The sequence below is a fragment of the Hemicordylus capensis genome, chromosome 5 (genome assembly GCF_027244095.1).
Source record: "Hemicordylus capensis ecotype Gifberg chromosome 5, rHemCap1.1.pri, whole genome shotgun sequence".
Taxonomy (NCBI): Eukaryota; Metazoa; Chordata; class Lepidosauria; order Squamata; family Cordylidae; genus Hemicordylus; species Hemicordylus capensis.
Genome location: NC_069661.1, coordinates 30617915 through 30634897, shown reverse-complemented (window position 1 = coordinate 30634897; position 16983 = coordinate 30617915). Strand labels below are relative to the sequence as shown.

General features: G+C 43.6%; 2 protein-coding genes across 2 annotated transcripts in view; one reads left to right on the top strand and one right to left on the bottom strand.

Moving 5' to 3' along the window:
• The window catches only part of METAP1 (methionyl aminopeptidase 1), a 29155-nt gene extending 19739 nt beyond the window's left edge, over positions 1–9416 (bottom strand). Inside the window, exons 1-2 of the mRNA XM_053252263.1 lie at positions 9073–9416; positions 33–84 (exon numbers count right to left, since the gene is read on the bottom strand). Coding sequence (XP_053108238.1) covers positions 33–84; positions 9073–9186 — 166 coding nt within the window. The 5' untranslated portion in view covers positions 9187–9416. The remainder of the gene's footprint in view (positions 1–32; positions 85–9072) is intronic.
• A 4-nt stretch (positions 9417–9420) lies between these two features.
• EIF4E (eukaryotic translation initiation factor 4E) overlaps positions 9421–16983 on the top strand; it is a 36557-nt gene continuing 28994 nt past the window's right edge. Inside the window, exon 1 of the mRNA XM_053252265.1 lies at positions 9421–9450. Within this exon, the coding sequence (XP_053108240.1) occupies positions 9436–9450 (15 nt within the window). The 5' untranslated portion in view covers positions 9421–9435. The remainder of the gene's footprint in view (positions 9451–16983) is intronic.

Below are 16983 nucleotides of genomic sequence, written 5' to 3'. Positions count from 1 at the left end.
CATGACAAGGGCAAGAGGACGCTTTTGCTTACTTGCTTTCTTGTGTAGCAGCTTGTGAGTTGCCCAGCTTCCCTTAAAACACTCCTAAAAAAGACAAATATTATACAGTGTTTTTTGTGTTTTTTTAAAAATAGCTTTCACATAGCTAAAAAGATTTCTGCAGGCTATGAAACATATCCTGTAAGAAGGATGCAGGAGAAGGGAGTTTTCATCATACACAATCTTCAAATTCAAACCTAAGAAGTTAATCAGATGTCTTTGACTGGCAATATTGTCCAAAGGTTGCTTCTAAGTATACAGGCCTAATATCATTGGTGTATATATTGAGGGGCGGGTGGGAGGGGAGATACACACAGGTTTTTAGAAGCTTAATTTTGACCTTGGATCTGTGTTTTAGGGCCGTTTGGCACTTCACATAACAAGTCCAGCATGTTCTCCTCAAACATGGAAAACTGTGAAAATATGGTGAGCCAGGGAGAGATGTAACAATGGAGTGCATAGTGGAGACTCCCACCATGCCACGTCACAGTGGGCAATCGTCATTGATAATGGGACTTGCAGTTCAACAACAGCTGGAGGGCCAAAGTTATACAGTCCTCCTTCAATTATCCTCCAAAAAAGCAAACATGTATTTGCCTGCGAATGAATCATCATCATCATCACCCTTGCACAGAACATTAACTATCATTTTGCTGCAAAGGCACTAGCTACAGTAAAAATGACTAACACTCTTTTACTTGTTTCTAACTCAAAACTTTCCACATTCTGTCACATTTATGCCTCCTGTGCCATACACAAATATGATTTAAGTCCCATTGCAAACAATTATCATATATGATAAAAGGAACCAAATTAGCTTTATTGTGCAGAGCAAAGCAATCTCCAGGAAGAAATAAAGGCACTTTCTCACAGCTATTTTAAGAAGTTTAGTTAAATTTCAGCCTCACCTTTCAATCTTTCAAGTCCAAATATAACTTTCAAACTGGTAAGAAGTTTAATTGTTCAATGCTGTTCTTATATATCTGCAGAAAGACTTATGCTTGAACAAGGCAATGTTTTTAATTATATTAAGCCCTAAAACATCCTATAGTCCTAGTACAGCCATGCTAGACTTTATTGTTGACATCTAATTAGAGTATGCACTCAGTTTTGGAATGTTCAAACATACCCTTTGTTCAACTGGAGCCAACATGGGCCAATAGGTGGAGTGCTGGATTGAACCTGGGTTCTAATTCCTTCCTTTGTACAGGTGAAACTCAAAATTAGAATATCATGCAAAAGTCCATTAATTTCAGTAATGCAAATTAAAAGGTGAAACTGATATATGAGACAGACGCATTACATGCAAAGCGAGATAAGTCAAGCCTTAATTTGTTATAATTGTGATGATCATGGCGTACAGCTCATGAAAACCCCAAATCCACAATCCCAGAAAATTAGAATATTACATGGAACCAAGAAGACAAGGATTGAAGAACAGAACAATATTGGACCTCTGAAAAGTATAAGCATGCATATGTATTCAGTACTTGGTTTGGGCCCCTTTTGTAGCAATTACTGCCTCAATGTGGTGTGGCATGGATGCTATCAGCCTATGGCACTGCTGAGGTGTTATGGAAGACCAGGATGCTTCATTAGCGGCCTTCAGCTCTTCTGCATTCGTTTGGTCTCATGTCTCTCATCCTTCTCTTGGCAATGCCCCATAGATTCTCTATGGGGTCAGGTCAGGCGAGTTTGCTGGCCAATCAAGCACAGTACACTGTATACTTTTCGGAGGTCCGATATTGTTCTATTCTACAATCCTTGTCTTCTTGGTTCCATGTAATATTCTAATTTTCTGGGATTGTGGATTTGGGGTTTTCATGAGTTGTACACCATGATCATCACAATTATAACAAATTAAGGCTTGACTTATCTCGCTTTGCATGTAATGCATCTGTCTCATATATCAGTTTCACCTTTTAATTTGCATTACTGAAATTAATGGACTTTTGCACGATATTCTAATTTTCCGAGTTTCACCTGTAGAGTCATTAAAGGTCTACAAAGCAAATCTCTCACAGACTCACGCAAGAGGCTGAAAATGAACAGTGAGAGAGCTAGCTAAAGGGCCACCGAAGGAATATTTTAAGCTTGTTAAGTGTTATAAAAATCATCATTTAATCTACCTTTTTTTCTTGTTTCCAAAGGGTTTTTTAGATAATTCTGTTTACAACATTAAATAACATACGGGGAATCTATTATTATTATTATTTTACATTTATATCCCGCTCTTCCTCCAAGGAGCCCAGAGCGGTGTACTACATACTTAAGTTTCTCCTCACAATAACCCTGTGAAGTAGGTTAGGCTGAGAGAGAAGCGACTGGCCCAGAGTCACCCAGCAAGTATCATGGCTGAATGTGGATTTGAACTCGGATCTCCCCGGTGCTAGTACAGCACTCTAGCCACTACACCACGCTGGCTCTTTATAAATATAAATTTATATTAATATAAATGTACATACATACATACATACATATAATAAAATATAAATTTAACAATAGTAAAGCTTCTACACAGGAAGCTGCCTCATACCAAATCAGACCACTGGTTCATTGAGCTCAGTATTGTCTACACCTACTGGTAGTAGCTCTCCAAGGTCTTTCCCAGTCCTACCTGAATATGCTAGGGACTGAACCTGGAAGACCTTCTGCATGCAAAAAAAAAAAAAAATGCTCTTTTTTGCATGCAAAAGATACCTTACAATCTTTGCTATTTCCTCCTAACCCTATGAAGGGATGACAGATACTGTACTTAAAATATTATTTTCACATCAACTACTGCTGTTTTAGTTTTGGCTGTAGTGTTGTTGTTGTTTTGGGGGCGAGTGAACAAATATTTTGGGTTTTTTTTAATCAACAGATATTTAAGATGGATTCCTTTCACCTTCATGTTGTATTACAGGTCACTGTAAGGAGATACTGCTTTGCTGATCACTCATAACTTTAGGAAGCCTGAGAAACATTACAGGAATTGCAGTACCAAGTAACAGGAAATGCAGCACCAAGTCTTAACATTTGACTCTAGGAAAGCATGGTATTAGAACATGGAACAATTCAGGGATAACTGAAAGCGATTCTATATATTTGAAGCACTAAAAATTAAACAGCATTATAAATAATGCTATAAAATCAAGCACAGCATACTTTTAACCCAATATGATGTTTGAGTCAGTCATCAGGCTTAAATGTTGAAATGCTGAGAAGGGCTGCTCAACTGCTTTTAAAGAGAAGACAATCTTGGAAAGAATCTTCAATGAGTGGTGTGGAACAAAAAGATACAGCACTTCTGCTCCTCCCAGTCTACAGGGAGAAACTGATTAGAGTCTAAAAAATAAAAGCACCAGTGCTCAAACCCAACTTGAAACCACAGCCAACCCAACTGCAAATTTAGGATATATAGCTCTTTTATGAAGAGGAAAATGTACAGGTGGCCCATGTCCAGAAATGATTTCCAATGTCATTTCCAACCACCATTTTGAAGCATAGAGCCATTCTGCGGCTCTTAAAAAAATAAATTCAAAGAATTTTTAAAAACTCAAAAATTTGAAGATTTTGAAGGGTTTGGGGACCTTTTTTTAGGTTCAAGGAACCTCACACACACACACACACCCTTAATTACCACTGACTCAAGGTTTCATTATTCACAGTTTCGTTATGCGTGGTTGTAAGCCAGAATGTAACCCCTGCGAATAATGAGGGCCACCTGTACTCTGCACGTGGTCAGAGCTGTTTTTCTTAGTTACAGCTATATATTTTCAAGGGCTGTAAGGTAAAGGTAAAGTGTGCCGTCAAGTCGATTTCGACTGCTGGAGCCCACAGAGCCTTGTGGTTTTCTTTGGTAGAATACAGGAGGGGTTTATCATTGCCTCCTCGCACACAGTCTGACATGATGCCTTTCAGCATCTTCCTATATCTCTAAAAGAAGTTCCAGGACTAAGGCCTGGCTTGGACTGAGCACTGAACAGAAACTTGTTATTACACATCAACAATCAGTACTGTACTGCCAACATAAGAACAGCCCTGCCGGATCAGGCCCAAGGTCTATCTAGTCTAGCATCCTCTTTCACATAGTGGGCCAACAGATGCCACTGGGAAGCCCACAAGCAAGAGGTTAGGGATGTGCATGGAACTGAATGGAGACCCTTTATGAGCCTCCAAACCAGTTCGAATGACTGGCGGTTCTGCCGGTTCAAAGGCGGGAGGATGACTTTAAGGGTGGGGGAGGGTGCACTTACCCCTCCTGCCACTTTCCTCCCGCTAGCGCTCAATTGTAAACCGGTCCAGTGGGGCGGCAGCTTACTTCCCTGCCCCCTCGTTGGAACAGAAGTGGAAGTACCCGGTACATGTGCGGGAAGAAAGCGGCGGGCGGGGTAAGTGCACCCTCCCCCACCCTTAAAGTCACCCCCCACACACCGGATCCATGCACATCCCTACAAGAGGCGAGAGCATGCCCTTTCTCCTGCCATTGCTCCCCTGCAACTGGGGCTCAGAGGCATCTCGCTTAATAGGCTAGAGATGGCCTATAGCGACCAGACTACTAACCATTGATAGACCTGTCCTCCATGAATTTATCCAAACCCTTCTTAAAGTCATCCAGGATCATGGCTGTTTCCACAACTTGTTGTGGCAGGGAATTCCATAGGTTAATTAAGCACTGTGTGAAAAAGTACTTCCCTCTGTCCATTCTAAATTTATTGGCAATCAGTTCCATGGGGTGGCCCCTGGTTCTAATGTTACGCAAGAGGGGGGGAAATGTGTCTCTATCCACTGTCTCCACACTATGCATAATTTTAGAGACCTCTATCATGTCTCCCTGCAGTCATCTCTTTTCTGAACTAAAAAGCTCCAGATGCTGTAGCCTTGACGCGTAAGGAAGGTGCTCTAGGCCCCAATCATCTTGGTTGCTCTCTTCTGCACCTTTTCCAGTTCTATAATGTCCTTTTTGAGGTATGGTGACCAGAACTATGAGCAGTACTCCAAATGTGGCCGCACTATAGATTTGTGTAAGGGCACTGCAATATTAACAGCTTTATTTTCAATCCCCTTCCTAATTATTCCAAGCATGGAATTGGCTTTTTTTCACAGCCACCACACATCGTGTCAACACTTTCAACAAGCAGTCCACCACAACCTCAAGATCTCTCTCCTGGTCAGCCATCGACAGCTCAGACCCCATCAGCGTATATGTGAACTTGGGAGTTTTTGCCCCAATGTGCATCACTTTATACTTGCTTACATTGAACCACATTTGACATTTTGTTGCCCACTCACCCAGTTTGGAGAGATCATTTTTGGCGCTCCTCACAATTCATTTTGGATTTCACTACCCTAGTTTGATGTCATCTCCAGATTTGATCATTTCTAGATCATTTATGACTAAATTAAAAAGCACTGGTCCCAGTAAAGATCCTTGGGGGACCCTATTTCTTATTTCCCTCCATTTAGAGAGCTGTCCATTTATACCTACCCTCTGTTTTCTCTCCTTCATCCACTTACTAATCCAAACATGAACCTGTCCCCTTATCCCCGGACTGATAAGTTTTCTCTAGACTCTCTGATGAGGAACTTTGTTGAAAGTTTTTTGGAAGTCCAAGTATACTATGTCAACTGGATCACCTATATCCACACACCTGTTCACTCTGAAAGAACTCCAAAAGATTAGTGAGGCAAGATTTACTTTTGCAGAAGCCATGCTGGTTCTCCTTCAGCAGGGCCTGTTCTTCTATATGCTTAACAATTTTATCCTTGAGAATGCTTTCCATCAATTTGCCCAGCACAGACATTAAGCTAAACAGCCTGTAATTTCCTGGATACCTTTTTGAAAATGGGTGTTACATTGGCTACTTTCCAGTCCTCTGGTACAGAGCCTGATTGTAGGGATAAGTTACATATATTTGCAAGGAGGTCAGCAATTTCACATTTGAGCTCTTTAAGGACTCTCGAGTGGATGCCATCTGGCCCTGGCGATTTGTTGATTTTTCCAGGCAGTTTAGAATGTCATCTCTCATCACCTCTATCTGACTCAGTTATTTGGCCTGTACCTGAGAAGCTCAGTTCAGGCACAGGTATACGCTCAGTATCCTCTGCTGTGAAGACAAATGCAAAGAACTCATTTAGCTTCTTTGCTATCTCTATATCCTCCTTCATAGTCCCTTTCACACCCTGATCATCTAATGGATCAACTGCCTCCCTGGCAGGTTTCCTGCTTCTGATGTATTTAAAATATTACATCACATATTCTGATGTATTTTGTTATTCCCCTTGCTTTTAGCTAAATGTTCCTTAAATTCTCTTTTCACCTCCCTTACTGTCTCCTTTTCTTTTGCCAGATTTTGTGTCCTTTGCTGTTCTCTTTATAGGTTGTTTGTGTTCTTTCCTGTTCTCTTTACAGGCCTTTCAATTTCTGAAACAATTCTTCTTCCCCTTAATAGCTTCTTTTCTTTACGTGTTAGCCATGTTGGCATCCTTCTGGACTTGGTAGTACCTTTCCTCCTTTTTGGTATATATTCTGTTATTGTGGTTTTATATAAACTACATGCATTTTGGAGCGAAGGAACTCTCTTGATTTTCCCTTTCATTTCTCTTTTCACCAAACTCCTAATTTAAGAGAAGTTTCCTCTTCTGAAGTTGAAAGTGTCTGTGTTAAACTTCCTTGGTGATTCCCTCCATGCATATATGCTGAATTTGATCGCACTATGGTCACTGTTCCCTAAAGGTTCCACGACACTGACATCTCGCACCAGGTCCTGTGCACCACTCGAGATTAAGTCCAACGTCTCCTTCTTTCTGGTTGGTTCCATGGCACAGTCGTTCAGCATATCTAGAAATTTGGTTTCTTTGTTATTACTTGAATGCGAGTTTACCCAGTCTATGTGTGGGTAACTGAAGTCACCCATTATTACAGCTCTGTCTCTCTTTGTCGCCTTCCTGATTTCCTTCTGCAACTCCCAGTCACTGTCAGCATTTTGATCAGGAGGGCAGTAGCATGTTCATAGTAGCACATTTCCTTTCTGGCCTTGTATTGTCACCCAGAGTTTCTGTGGAAGATAGAAACTGTGCAATGTTCCCTCTAAGGCATGCACACGCATTAGAGCAGTGTTTCCTCTAAGGCGTGCGCACGTGTGCGCACTCACAAGTTTTTTGATGTCCACTCAGTTAATTTTAGATGCCTCTCAGGTTGAATCACGAAGGCCCCACTCTGAATGCATGTGCACACATGCTGCCTTGATACTGCTGTCCAGAACAAAATTCATTCCGCACACTGATGAAAAAAATTAGAGAGAACACTGGACTCCAGTCTTCCTAGGTTTTCAGCTTGTTAGATTCTATCCCTTTTTTTAACATACAGTGCTACTCTACCTCCAAGGCTCCCCTCCCTGTCCTTTCTATAGAGTTTATATCCAGGGATAACAGTGTCCCACTGGTTCTCACTGTTCCACCATGTTTCTGTTATGCCCACTATATCTATGTTTTCATTAGCAACCAAGTACTCCAGCTTGCCCATCTTGGCTCAGAGGCTTCTGGCATTGACATATAAGCAAGCACCTGTACACAGAACCTCTTAAATGGTATGGGCTAGCTTTCTTTGGGGCATTTGATCCCTTGGACCAGCTAGTACATGCTTCTGTGTGCTCTTTACCTGATTCTACTCTGTCCTCTTCTGGTTTATCTGAGCATTTACATCCTCACACCTTAAGGGATGGCATTTGCCGAACCAGATACTGCCCAGCTCCTGTCAGCTATCCCCCAGGCATCATTTTAAAAGCTGCTCTGCAACTTTTTAGATCTTAAGGGCCAGCAGCCTGGTTCCATTTTCCTACCAGCACCACTGGTTCATCCACGCATTGAAACCCCTCAGCTCTGCCTGGCTCGCTGGCCCTGCAGGTGCAACAGGTAGCTAGCATGCTTTTAGGGAACAACGCCAGTGGAATCCACTCCACAACAGAGTAAAATGTCTGGGGTACCAAAACAATTACTTGTAAGCAGATTGGAAAAACACAGCCATGCCCAGCCCTCTTCTCTCTGAAAATACCCTGCAAATCTTGATGACAGAGCTAAAACAAATAGATAAAACAGCTGTCGTGCATGGAAACACAGAGTGCGAGACACAAAAGGAGATCCACTTCAGCATTTCTGTGGCCTGCTTGCAGTAGTAATAGCAATAGTAACAGCAGTAGTAGTAACACATCTCTTCCAGTGTTCCCTCTAAGGCATGCACATGTGCATGCACACACAAGGTTTTTCTTATGTCCACTCAGTTAATTTTAGATCCCACTCAGGTTGAATCAGGAAGGCCCCATTCTGAATGCACGCCTGCAGGCATTGCCTTTACTGCCTCTCAGACCAAAACTGATTCCATGCACAGATGAAAAAAATTAAGAGGCAACACTGGAGACTCTCTTCCCCGGCTGGTTTAGATGTTTCGCCTTCCGGGCACAGGCCCACCTATGTCACCTCACATTTTCTGCCAGTTAAACCCCACAAGAACATCAGGAACTAGCATTGTTTACACTGAGCCAGGGAAACCTCTAAGGAGCAAAAGGGGTGTTTGTGCCTTGAGACCTCGGGGTGGGGACAGAGAGAAAAGGTGGCAAACTTGGGGAAAGAGCGAGGGAAGCCCCGCTGCCCAAAGGCTACTGCTCAAGCAAGCGGGCTTGGAGTAGGTCCCGCTGAACTCGGTGGGACTTCCTTCCGAGGAAGAGGCGCCTGCCTGGGGCTCGGGCTGCAAGAGGCCAGGCCCAGCCCTCGCTCTCTCACACGCCCGGAGTCACACCTGCCCCGTGGCGAGCCACCCGAGAGAAGAACGTCGTAGGGATTCGCAAGCAAGACCCACGAGGGGAAGCGGGAGGGAAGTGCAGCAGCGGCTCTTCTGGCCAGAGAGGAGCCCAGGGTGGCGGGCAAGCCGGGAGATGGCTCGCGGAGGCAAGGGGAGCCCGGCTGGAGGTCCGAGGAGGGAGCAGCAGCCAGCTAGCAAGCCCCACCACGCCGCCGCCGGCGCCTGCACGTACGGAGGCTCCCCAAAGCCCTTACCTGCGAGCAGAAATAGGAGCCCTGGATGCCCAGCTTGATGCAGGTGGGGCACTGCAGCTTGGCCTCGCTGCTGCAACCCGCCGTCTCGCACACTCTGGGCTCCACGGCCGCCATGCTGCTTGCTGTTGCTGCTGCCGTCGCCGCCGCCACAGGAGCGACCCAGGCAGGCGGCAGCAACCGGGAAAGGGAGGAGGGAAAGGCGGAACTCTGCGCCTGAAGGTCCCCTCTGACTGAAACGGGGAGGAGCTGCCGCCCCGGCCTGCCTCCCCTCGCTGGCGTGGCTTCCACGCCGGGCCTTTCCGGTCTTCCTCCGCGAAGAGACGCTCGCTTGGGCGGCGGAGAGAGACCCAAGCAGAGGTCTGAATGGAGCAGCAGCGGGTGGGTATAAGTTGCTTTTTGCAGGGCTTAGTTGCGGTCACCCTCGGAGCCTGCGATCAGGAGCTGGAGTAAGTTTATCATGACTCTGCGCCCCTGAAATCAATGAGACGAGTCATTACTAACTCCAACCCTATTAATTTCCCTGGGACTTAGTCGTGACTAGTTTAGTCTGCAGCCAGTCCGGTGTTGTCGAAACACATCGGGACTTGGCTGGTGACTGTCTGAAAAATAAGGGCAGCATCCAGTCTAGTAAGCGCCATTGAAACCCATTAGTTAAGTTAGCCATTACTAACTTAAGTCCCATTCGTTTCAGTTGGACTTTGTCATGACTAACTAAGTCTGAATCCTGCTTTGTTCTGTTGTTGTTTTTTCCTCCTTATTGCTGCTGGGGCTCAATCCTGCCCCTCCAACATGTAAAATAGTACCTTGCAGGCCTCTGGGCATGTGCAAAGTGAATTTCTTTCACCACATTGTGTAACACAATTGGAGGTGGTTAAATGGTTTACAATATAAATTAAAACAATGCAAAAATTAAAATACAAAAGTACAAATAATATAAATATAAAAATGATGTCTCTGTTTAAAAATTTAATAACCCATTAAAAACTAATACATAAAACACAAAGCAGCAGCAGTAAAAACAATATTTGCATTTAAAATCCTGGGTGAAGAGCCACATCTTTACTTTTTCCCTTCAACTGTGAAGGAGACTGAGGAGCGGATGCCAGCCGGGAGAGCATTCCAAAGCCAAAGTCATTCTGAGAAGGCCATGTCCCATGCACTCAACAATCCAGCCTCTCTCACCACACCATCGGCATGGGGAGCAGAGCCTCCTCTGATGATCTTGTCAAGCAGGCAGAAACCCTTGGGAGCAGGCAGTCCTTCACATATTCAGTATATCTGGATATATTTGGTAGCCAAGCATCCAGATTTCCTCTTCTGACACTGGAGGGCCTGATGTGGAAGGTAGCATTGTGGATGAGTGGATTACTGATTTAGAGCATCATTCCAATCATTCTTCTGCAGATTCACTCAAAGATAGAAGTGGGCAAGGTTAGGGCGTCATTCAGAAAGCAAAAGGAGAGGTCAGTGTAATGCTGCAGGGAAGAACGGTACAGTTGGCAGTTCATGGATAAGAAAAAAATACCCTTATAAACATGATAATTCTAAAGGCTTCTGAAACATTCATTCCCAGTTGTCAAAACGAAGGACGCTCTTTGAAGTTTTAACTTTGTAGCATCCCTGAATGCAAAGGTAATTGGAGGTATGCACCACAGTTTTATGCACCCATGGTTTAAAATATTCCACAGCTAATGTCTCTTCATATGGCTAGCTACAATTTTGACATCCGCAGTATACTGTCCTGTATTACATTACATGTGCCCAAAGCATCATTCTTCAAAGAAGAGTACTTTTGTTGAAAAGTATTCTTCTTTGAAGAATGATGCTTTGGGCAGCACTTTGGATATATCACATTAACAAATCTGCCTCTCCCTCCAGCATGGAAGATCTGGGCATGTGGGAGGCTTTCACAGATTGTATGTGGATACAGATACATATCTGATGCCCATCCACATTATAATGTGCTTTCAAATCATAATCAGATCAAAATGAGCTCTGGAGCCATGTTACATATTGTTGGTAGGAACAAAATTCCCAGCCTACTCTCCTGCATTATTAGTCATGCACAGCATCTTGCAGCATGACTGTAACTGGACAGGGGCCACAATGAAAAGTATCTTTTGGTGTGGGAGGAAAACTCAATAAAGCACATATATGCCACTGGTTTTTAATAGGGAAGAAGTTCATGTCTAACTCTCTCCCATCAAAAACCAATGGGACCTAAAAGTGCTTTAGTTAGGTGGATCATATTCATTCTCTCTCTCACTCTCCTATATATTTTATGCTATTTTATTAATAGTCTAATATTTAAATAATATTCAATATTAATATTAAAATTTTAATATTAAAATTGTTATTAATTAAGAATTATTATTTTTATTTTTACTTTTATTAATTTAGTCCTGGTAAGAACTAATCTGCCTACTTTCCTTATACTATAATCTTAATTGATAATTAGCAACTTCCCCCTCAAACATTTATTTATTTATTTATTTATTGTTAAATTTATATACCGCCTTTCATTAAAACAATCCCAAGGCAGTTCACACAAAAATTAAAACAATACTATGAACATTACACAATTAAAATGTTAAGCTAAAACTATAGAAACATAGATTTGATTAAACATATTTAAAGTGCAAGCATAAGATAACCATACAAAGAAGCAGTAGTAGAGACAATCATATAAAAGCCCGGGTAAAAAGCCACAATTTCACATGCTTTCTAAAAACTGTGATAGCAACCGGAAGAGCATTCCAGAGTCTGGGGGCAGCAACAGAGAAGGCCCTGTCCCACGTGCATGACAGCTGAGCCCCCTCAGATGACCTTGTTGTGAGCTTCACCTGGTTTCACACTCTGTATATGCTCAGAGGGAAAGAGGCAAAGTCACATCATACATAAACTGAATTAGTTCTTGGAGATGGTGACCATGTAGGATCTGGATGCGCAAACAGAGATAGAGGAAGACACACTCAGAAAGTTCAGTGGGCTTTATTACAGAAAGTTGCTCATCAGGATAAAATTCAAACAGGTCATCCAAATTAAACATGTTTCCAGTTCAAGGTGTTGTGCAATGTGCCTAGCTATCACATGTGTGTACAACCAATAATTACAGCTGTCTAACAAATCTTAATAAAACATTTAGAGAGAAACAGAGAAAAAGAAGAAAGAAGGAAGGGCTTAGGACAGGGATGGCAGTGATTAGTAGGCAGGAGGGAAGGGGGAGCAGGCTGAGTTGTTCGTTGAATAGGCATCTCACCAGGTTCACCGAGAAGGCTTCAAAGGACTTGTTTGTTGCTGGGGCTTGGGAACGATGCAGGCTTCAAGCAGTCAGGCAGGCTGGTGGTAGATGCTCAGAGCAAGGCAGAGAGAGAGAGCACCATGTCTGGGTAGTTTTGACTTCTCACTGTGCAGCAGAGGTCACAGACAGTCCTTGTTCATGGAAAGAATTCCTGCTTTAGCCTCGCAGCTTGAACAGCGAACTCTGGGATTGCTCTTGAACAAAGATCTGTTGGTTAGGCAAAGCTTGCTCATTTGCCATGTCCAGAGACCCCCTTTTATAGCAGCTGGATCCTATAGACCTGCACTAGGAGTTCTTTCAAGATAGCAATTTCAGTCATGGATCTCCAAAGTGTCAGTCACTCTTGTCATAAAACTTCCCTCTCATGACAAAACTGTTTCTTTGTTAGACCAGTTCAGAGCAGCATCCTCTGCATACTGTCTTTTTGTTGTCAGGAAGTAGTTTGTTCCTCTGTTTGTTCTCCAGACATCTGCATTTCTTAAGTTGTTGGTCTTTCTTTGCCTAAGAGGCAGGCTCCTAGCGCCTCTTGCTCCAAAGAGTGCTAAAGAGTCAAAAGGGGTTGTTTAAGAAGGAAGAAGCTAAGCTATACAGGTGAAACTCGAAAAATTAGAATATCGTGCAAAAGTCCATTAATTTCAGTAATGCAAATTAAAAGGTGAAACTGATATATGAGATAGACGCATTACATGCAAAGCGAGATAAGTCAAGCCTTAATTTGTTATAATTGTGACGATCATGGCGTACAGCTCATGAGAACCCCAAATCCACAATCCCAGAAAATTAGAATATTGTGAAAAGGTTCAACAGTCTAGGCTCCAGGTGTCCCACTCCAATCAGCTAATCAATCCATAACACCTGCAAAGGGTTCCTGAGCCTTTAAATGGTCTCTCAGTCTGGTTCATTAGGAATCACAATCATGGGAAAGACTGCTGACTTGACAGTTGTGCAGAAAACCATCATTGACACCCTCCATAAGGAGGGAAAGCCTCAAAAGGTAATTGCAAAAGAAGTTGGATGTTCCCAAAGTGCTGTATCAAAGCACATTAATAGAAAGTTATGTGGAAGGGGAAAGTGTGGAAGAAAAAGGTGCACAAGCAGCAGGGATGACCGCAGCCTGGAGAGGATTGTCAGGAAAAGGCCATTCAAAAGTGTTGGGGACTTTCACAAGGAGTGGATTGAGGCTGGAGTTAGTGCATCAAGAGCCACCACACACAGACGGATCCTGGACATGGGCTTCAAATGTCGTATTCCTCTTGTCAAGCTGCTCCTGAACAACAAACAACGTCAGAAGCGTCTTACCTGGGCTCAAGAAAAAAAGAACTGGTCTGTTGCTCAGTGGTCCAAAGTCCTCTTTTCTGATGAGAGCAACTTTTGCATCTCATTTGGAAGCCAAGGACCCAGAGTCTGGAGGAAGAATGGAGAGGCACACAATGCAAGATGCTTGAAGTCCAGTGTGAAGTTTCCACAGTCTGTGTTGATTTGGGGAGCCATGTCATCTGCTGGTGTTGGTCCACTGTGCTTCATTAAGTCCAGAGTCAACGCAGCCGTCTATCAGGAGATTTTGGAGCACTTCATGCTTCCTTCCGCAGACGAGCTGTATGGGGATGCTGACTTCATTTTCCAGCAGGACTTGGCACCTGCCCACACTGCCAAAAGTACCAAAACCTGGTTCAATGACCATGGGATTACTGTGCTTGATTGGCCAGCAAACTCGCCTGACTAGAACCCCATAAAGAATCTATGGGGCATTGCCAAGAGAAGGATGAGAGACATGAGACCAAACAATGCAGAAGAGCTGAAGGCCGCTATTGAAGCATCCTGGTCTTCCATAACACCTCAGCAGTGCCACAGGCTGATAGCATCCATGCCACGCCGCATTGAGGCAGTAATTGCTGCAAAAGGGGCCCAAACCAAGTACTGAATACATATGCATGCTTATACTTTTCAGAGGTCCGATATTGTTCTATTTACAATCCTTGTTTTATTGGTTTCATGTAATATTCTAATTTTCTGGGGTTGTGGATTTGGGGTTCTCATGAGCTGTACGCCATGATCATCACAATTATAACAAATTAAGGCTTGACTTATCTTGCTTTGCATGTAATGCGTCTGTCTCATATATCAGTTTCACCTTTTAATTTGCATTACTGAAATTAATGGACTTTTGCACGATATTCTAATTTTTCGAGTTTCTCCTGTATCTGTGAGACAGCAATTAAATTACTTCTTGTGTAAATCTATCTAGTGTGTAATTATTATTTTTTAAAAAAAGAATGTTCAAAGTTACAGCAAAAGGGTACCTGTCTGAGGCTAGTTAAGCAATGCATTTGACTAAGGCAAAACAATATAGGTGACATCAACATGGTAAGCATTCTACCAGAGGAAGTAAGGGATTAGCTCCCAGCTTGTCTCCTAAGAGTTAATCATTTCACTCAGAGTTGAGTGAGGCCTTGCATCAATGTTTCTCTCAATGGAATTGCTGGCAAAGACACACAGGTCTCAGCCTGACCTGCTGGGCTATGAGTTGTAGTCCAATATGAGTGGCCTGGGCCATAACAATTGTCCAGCGGGCAGCAACCCTTGGAAGCAGGCGGTCCCTCAGGTATCCCAGGCCCAAACCGTTAAGGGCTTTAAAGGTCAAAACCAGCACCTTGAATTGGACCCAGAAACAAACTGGTAGCCAGTGCAGCTCTTTCAAAACAGGTGTGATGTGATCCCAGCGGGCAGCTCCAGATAAAATCCTAGCTGCTGCATTTTGCACTATCTGCAGTTTCTGAATATGCTTCAAGGGCAGCCCCACGTAGAACATGTTACAGTAATCCAGCTGTGACGTGACTAAGGCATGGGTAATAGTGGTCAAATCTGCCTTCTTGAGAAAGGGACGCAGCTGGCACACTAGCCAAAGCCGTGCAAAGGCACCCCTGGCCACCGCCTCCACCTGAGCTTCCAAAAGCAGAGCTGGGTCCAGCAATACCCCCAAGCTAAGGACTTGCTCCTTCAAAGGGAGTGCAACCCCATCCAGAACCAGTAGAATCTCCTCATTCTGATTGGCTCTCCTACTACCAACATTGCCTCTGTCTTGTCTGGATTAAGTCTCAGTTTATTAGCCCACATCCAACCCATCATGGCCTCGTTTCTCCTCACAACAACCCTGTGAAGTAGGTTAGGCTGAGAGAGAAGTGACTGGCCCAGAGTTACCCAGCAAGTATTTGGCTGAAGGGGAATTTGAACTCGGGTCTCCCCAGTCCTAGTCCAGCAATCTAGCCACTACACTACGCTGGCTTTTAGTAGCTCACGCTGGCTGACTACTTAGTTCAAATCTCCGGATGATCTCTCCCAGTGGTTTCATGTAAATGTTAAACAGCATGGGGGACAAAACCGAACCCTGTGGGACCCCACAGGCCAACATTCACATATCCAGCATCTTGAATTGGGGTGGATGACATCATCACAAACTATGCCATTGAGTTGTCCCTACGTATCCCTACAACTGTACCAAGTTGAGTTCAAATTAGTTAGGCAGTCCACAAGTTAGCCCACTTGTGCCTCACATATTCATGTGTCCTCCATCTTGAATTGGGCTAGATTACCTTATTACAAACTACACCACTGAGATGTCTCTATGTGTCCCTAGGGCTGTACAAAATTTGTTTCAAATCATTTAGGCGGTCCACAATTTAGCCCACTTGCACCTCAAATGGTTACGCATCAGCCAGTTTTCCCTCTAACAGGGAGTCCCAGATGTTCACTACAACTCCCGTTATCCCCAAGAAAAAGCCACTGCAGCTGGGGATTCTGGGAGTTGTAGTCAACAACATCTGGGACTCCCTGTTAGAGGGAACACTGGCATCAGCCATCTTGAATCAGGGTGGATGACATCAACAAAAGTTTCCAAAGCAGTTTACATAGAGAAATAAATAAATAATACATAAATGAGATGGCTCCCTCTCCCCAAAAGGCTCAGTCTAAAAAGAAACATAAGATGGACGCCAGCAACAGTCACTGAAGGGATGCTGTGCTGCAGGTGGATAGGGCCAGTTGCTCTACCCCTAAATAATGAGATTCACCACTTTTAAAAGGTGCCCCTTTGCTCACTTAGCAAGGGATGAATCTACACCATTGAGGTGTACTGATGTGTCCCTACAGTTGTAGCAAATTTTGTTCAAATCAGTTTGGCAGTTAACAAGTTGAGGCAGTCCAATTGCACCTCAAATGGTCATGCGCCCACTATCTTTATGACCTCATTACAAACTACACCACTGAGGTGTGTCTATGCGTCACTCACTGCAACTGTACCCAGTTTGGTTCATATCGGTTAGACAGTCAACAAGCAAATGTTTACGTGTCTGCCATCTTGAATCAGGGTGGATGACATCATCACAAACTATGTCATTGAGGCATCCCTATGTGTCCCTACAGCTGTAGCAAATTTGGTTCAAATCAGTTGGGTGATTCACAAGTTAGCCCACTTGCTCCTCAAATGTTCACACATCCACCATCATGAATTGGGGTGGAATGACATCATCAAAAACTATGACATTGAGGTGTCCCTATGTGGCACTCACTACAGCAGTACCAAATTTGGTTCAAATCGGTCCAGTCATTGCGAA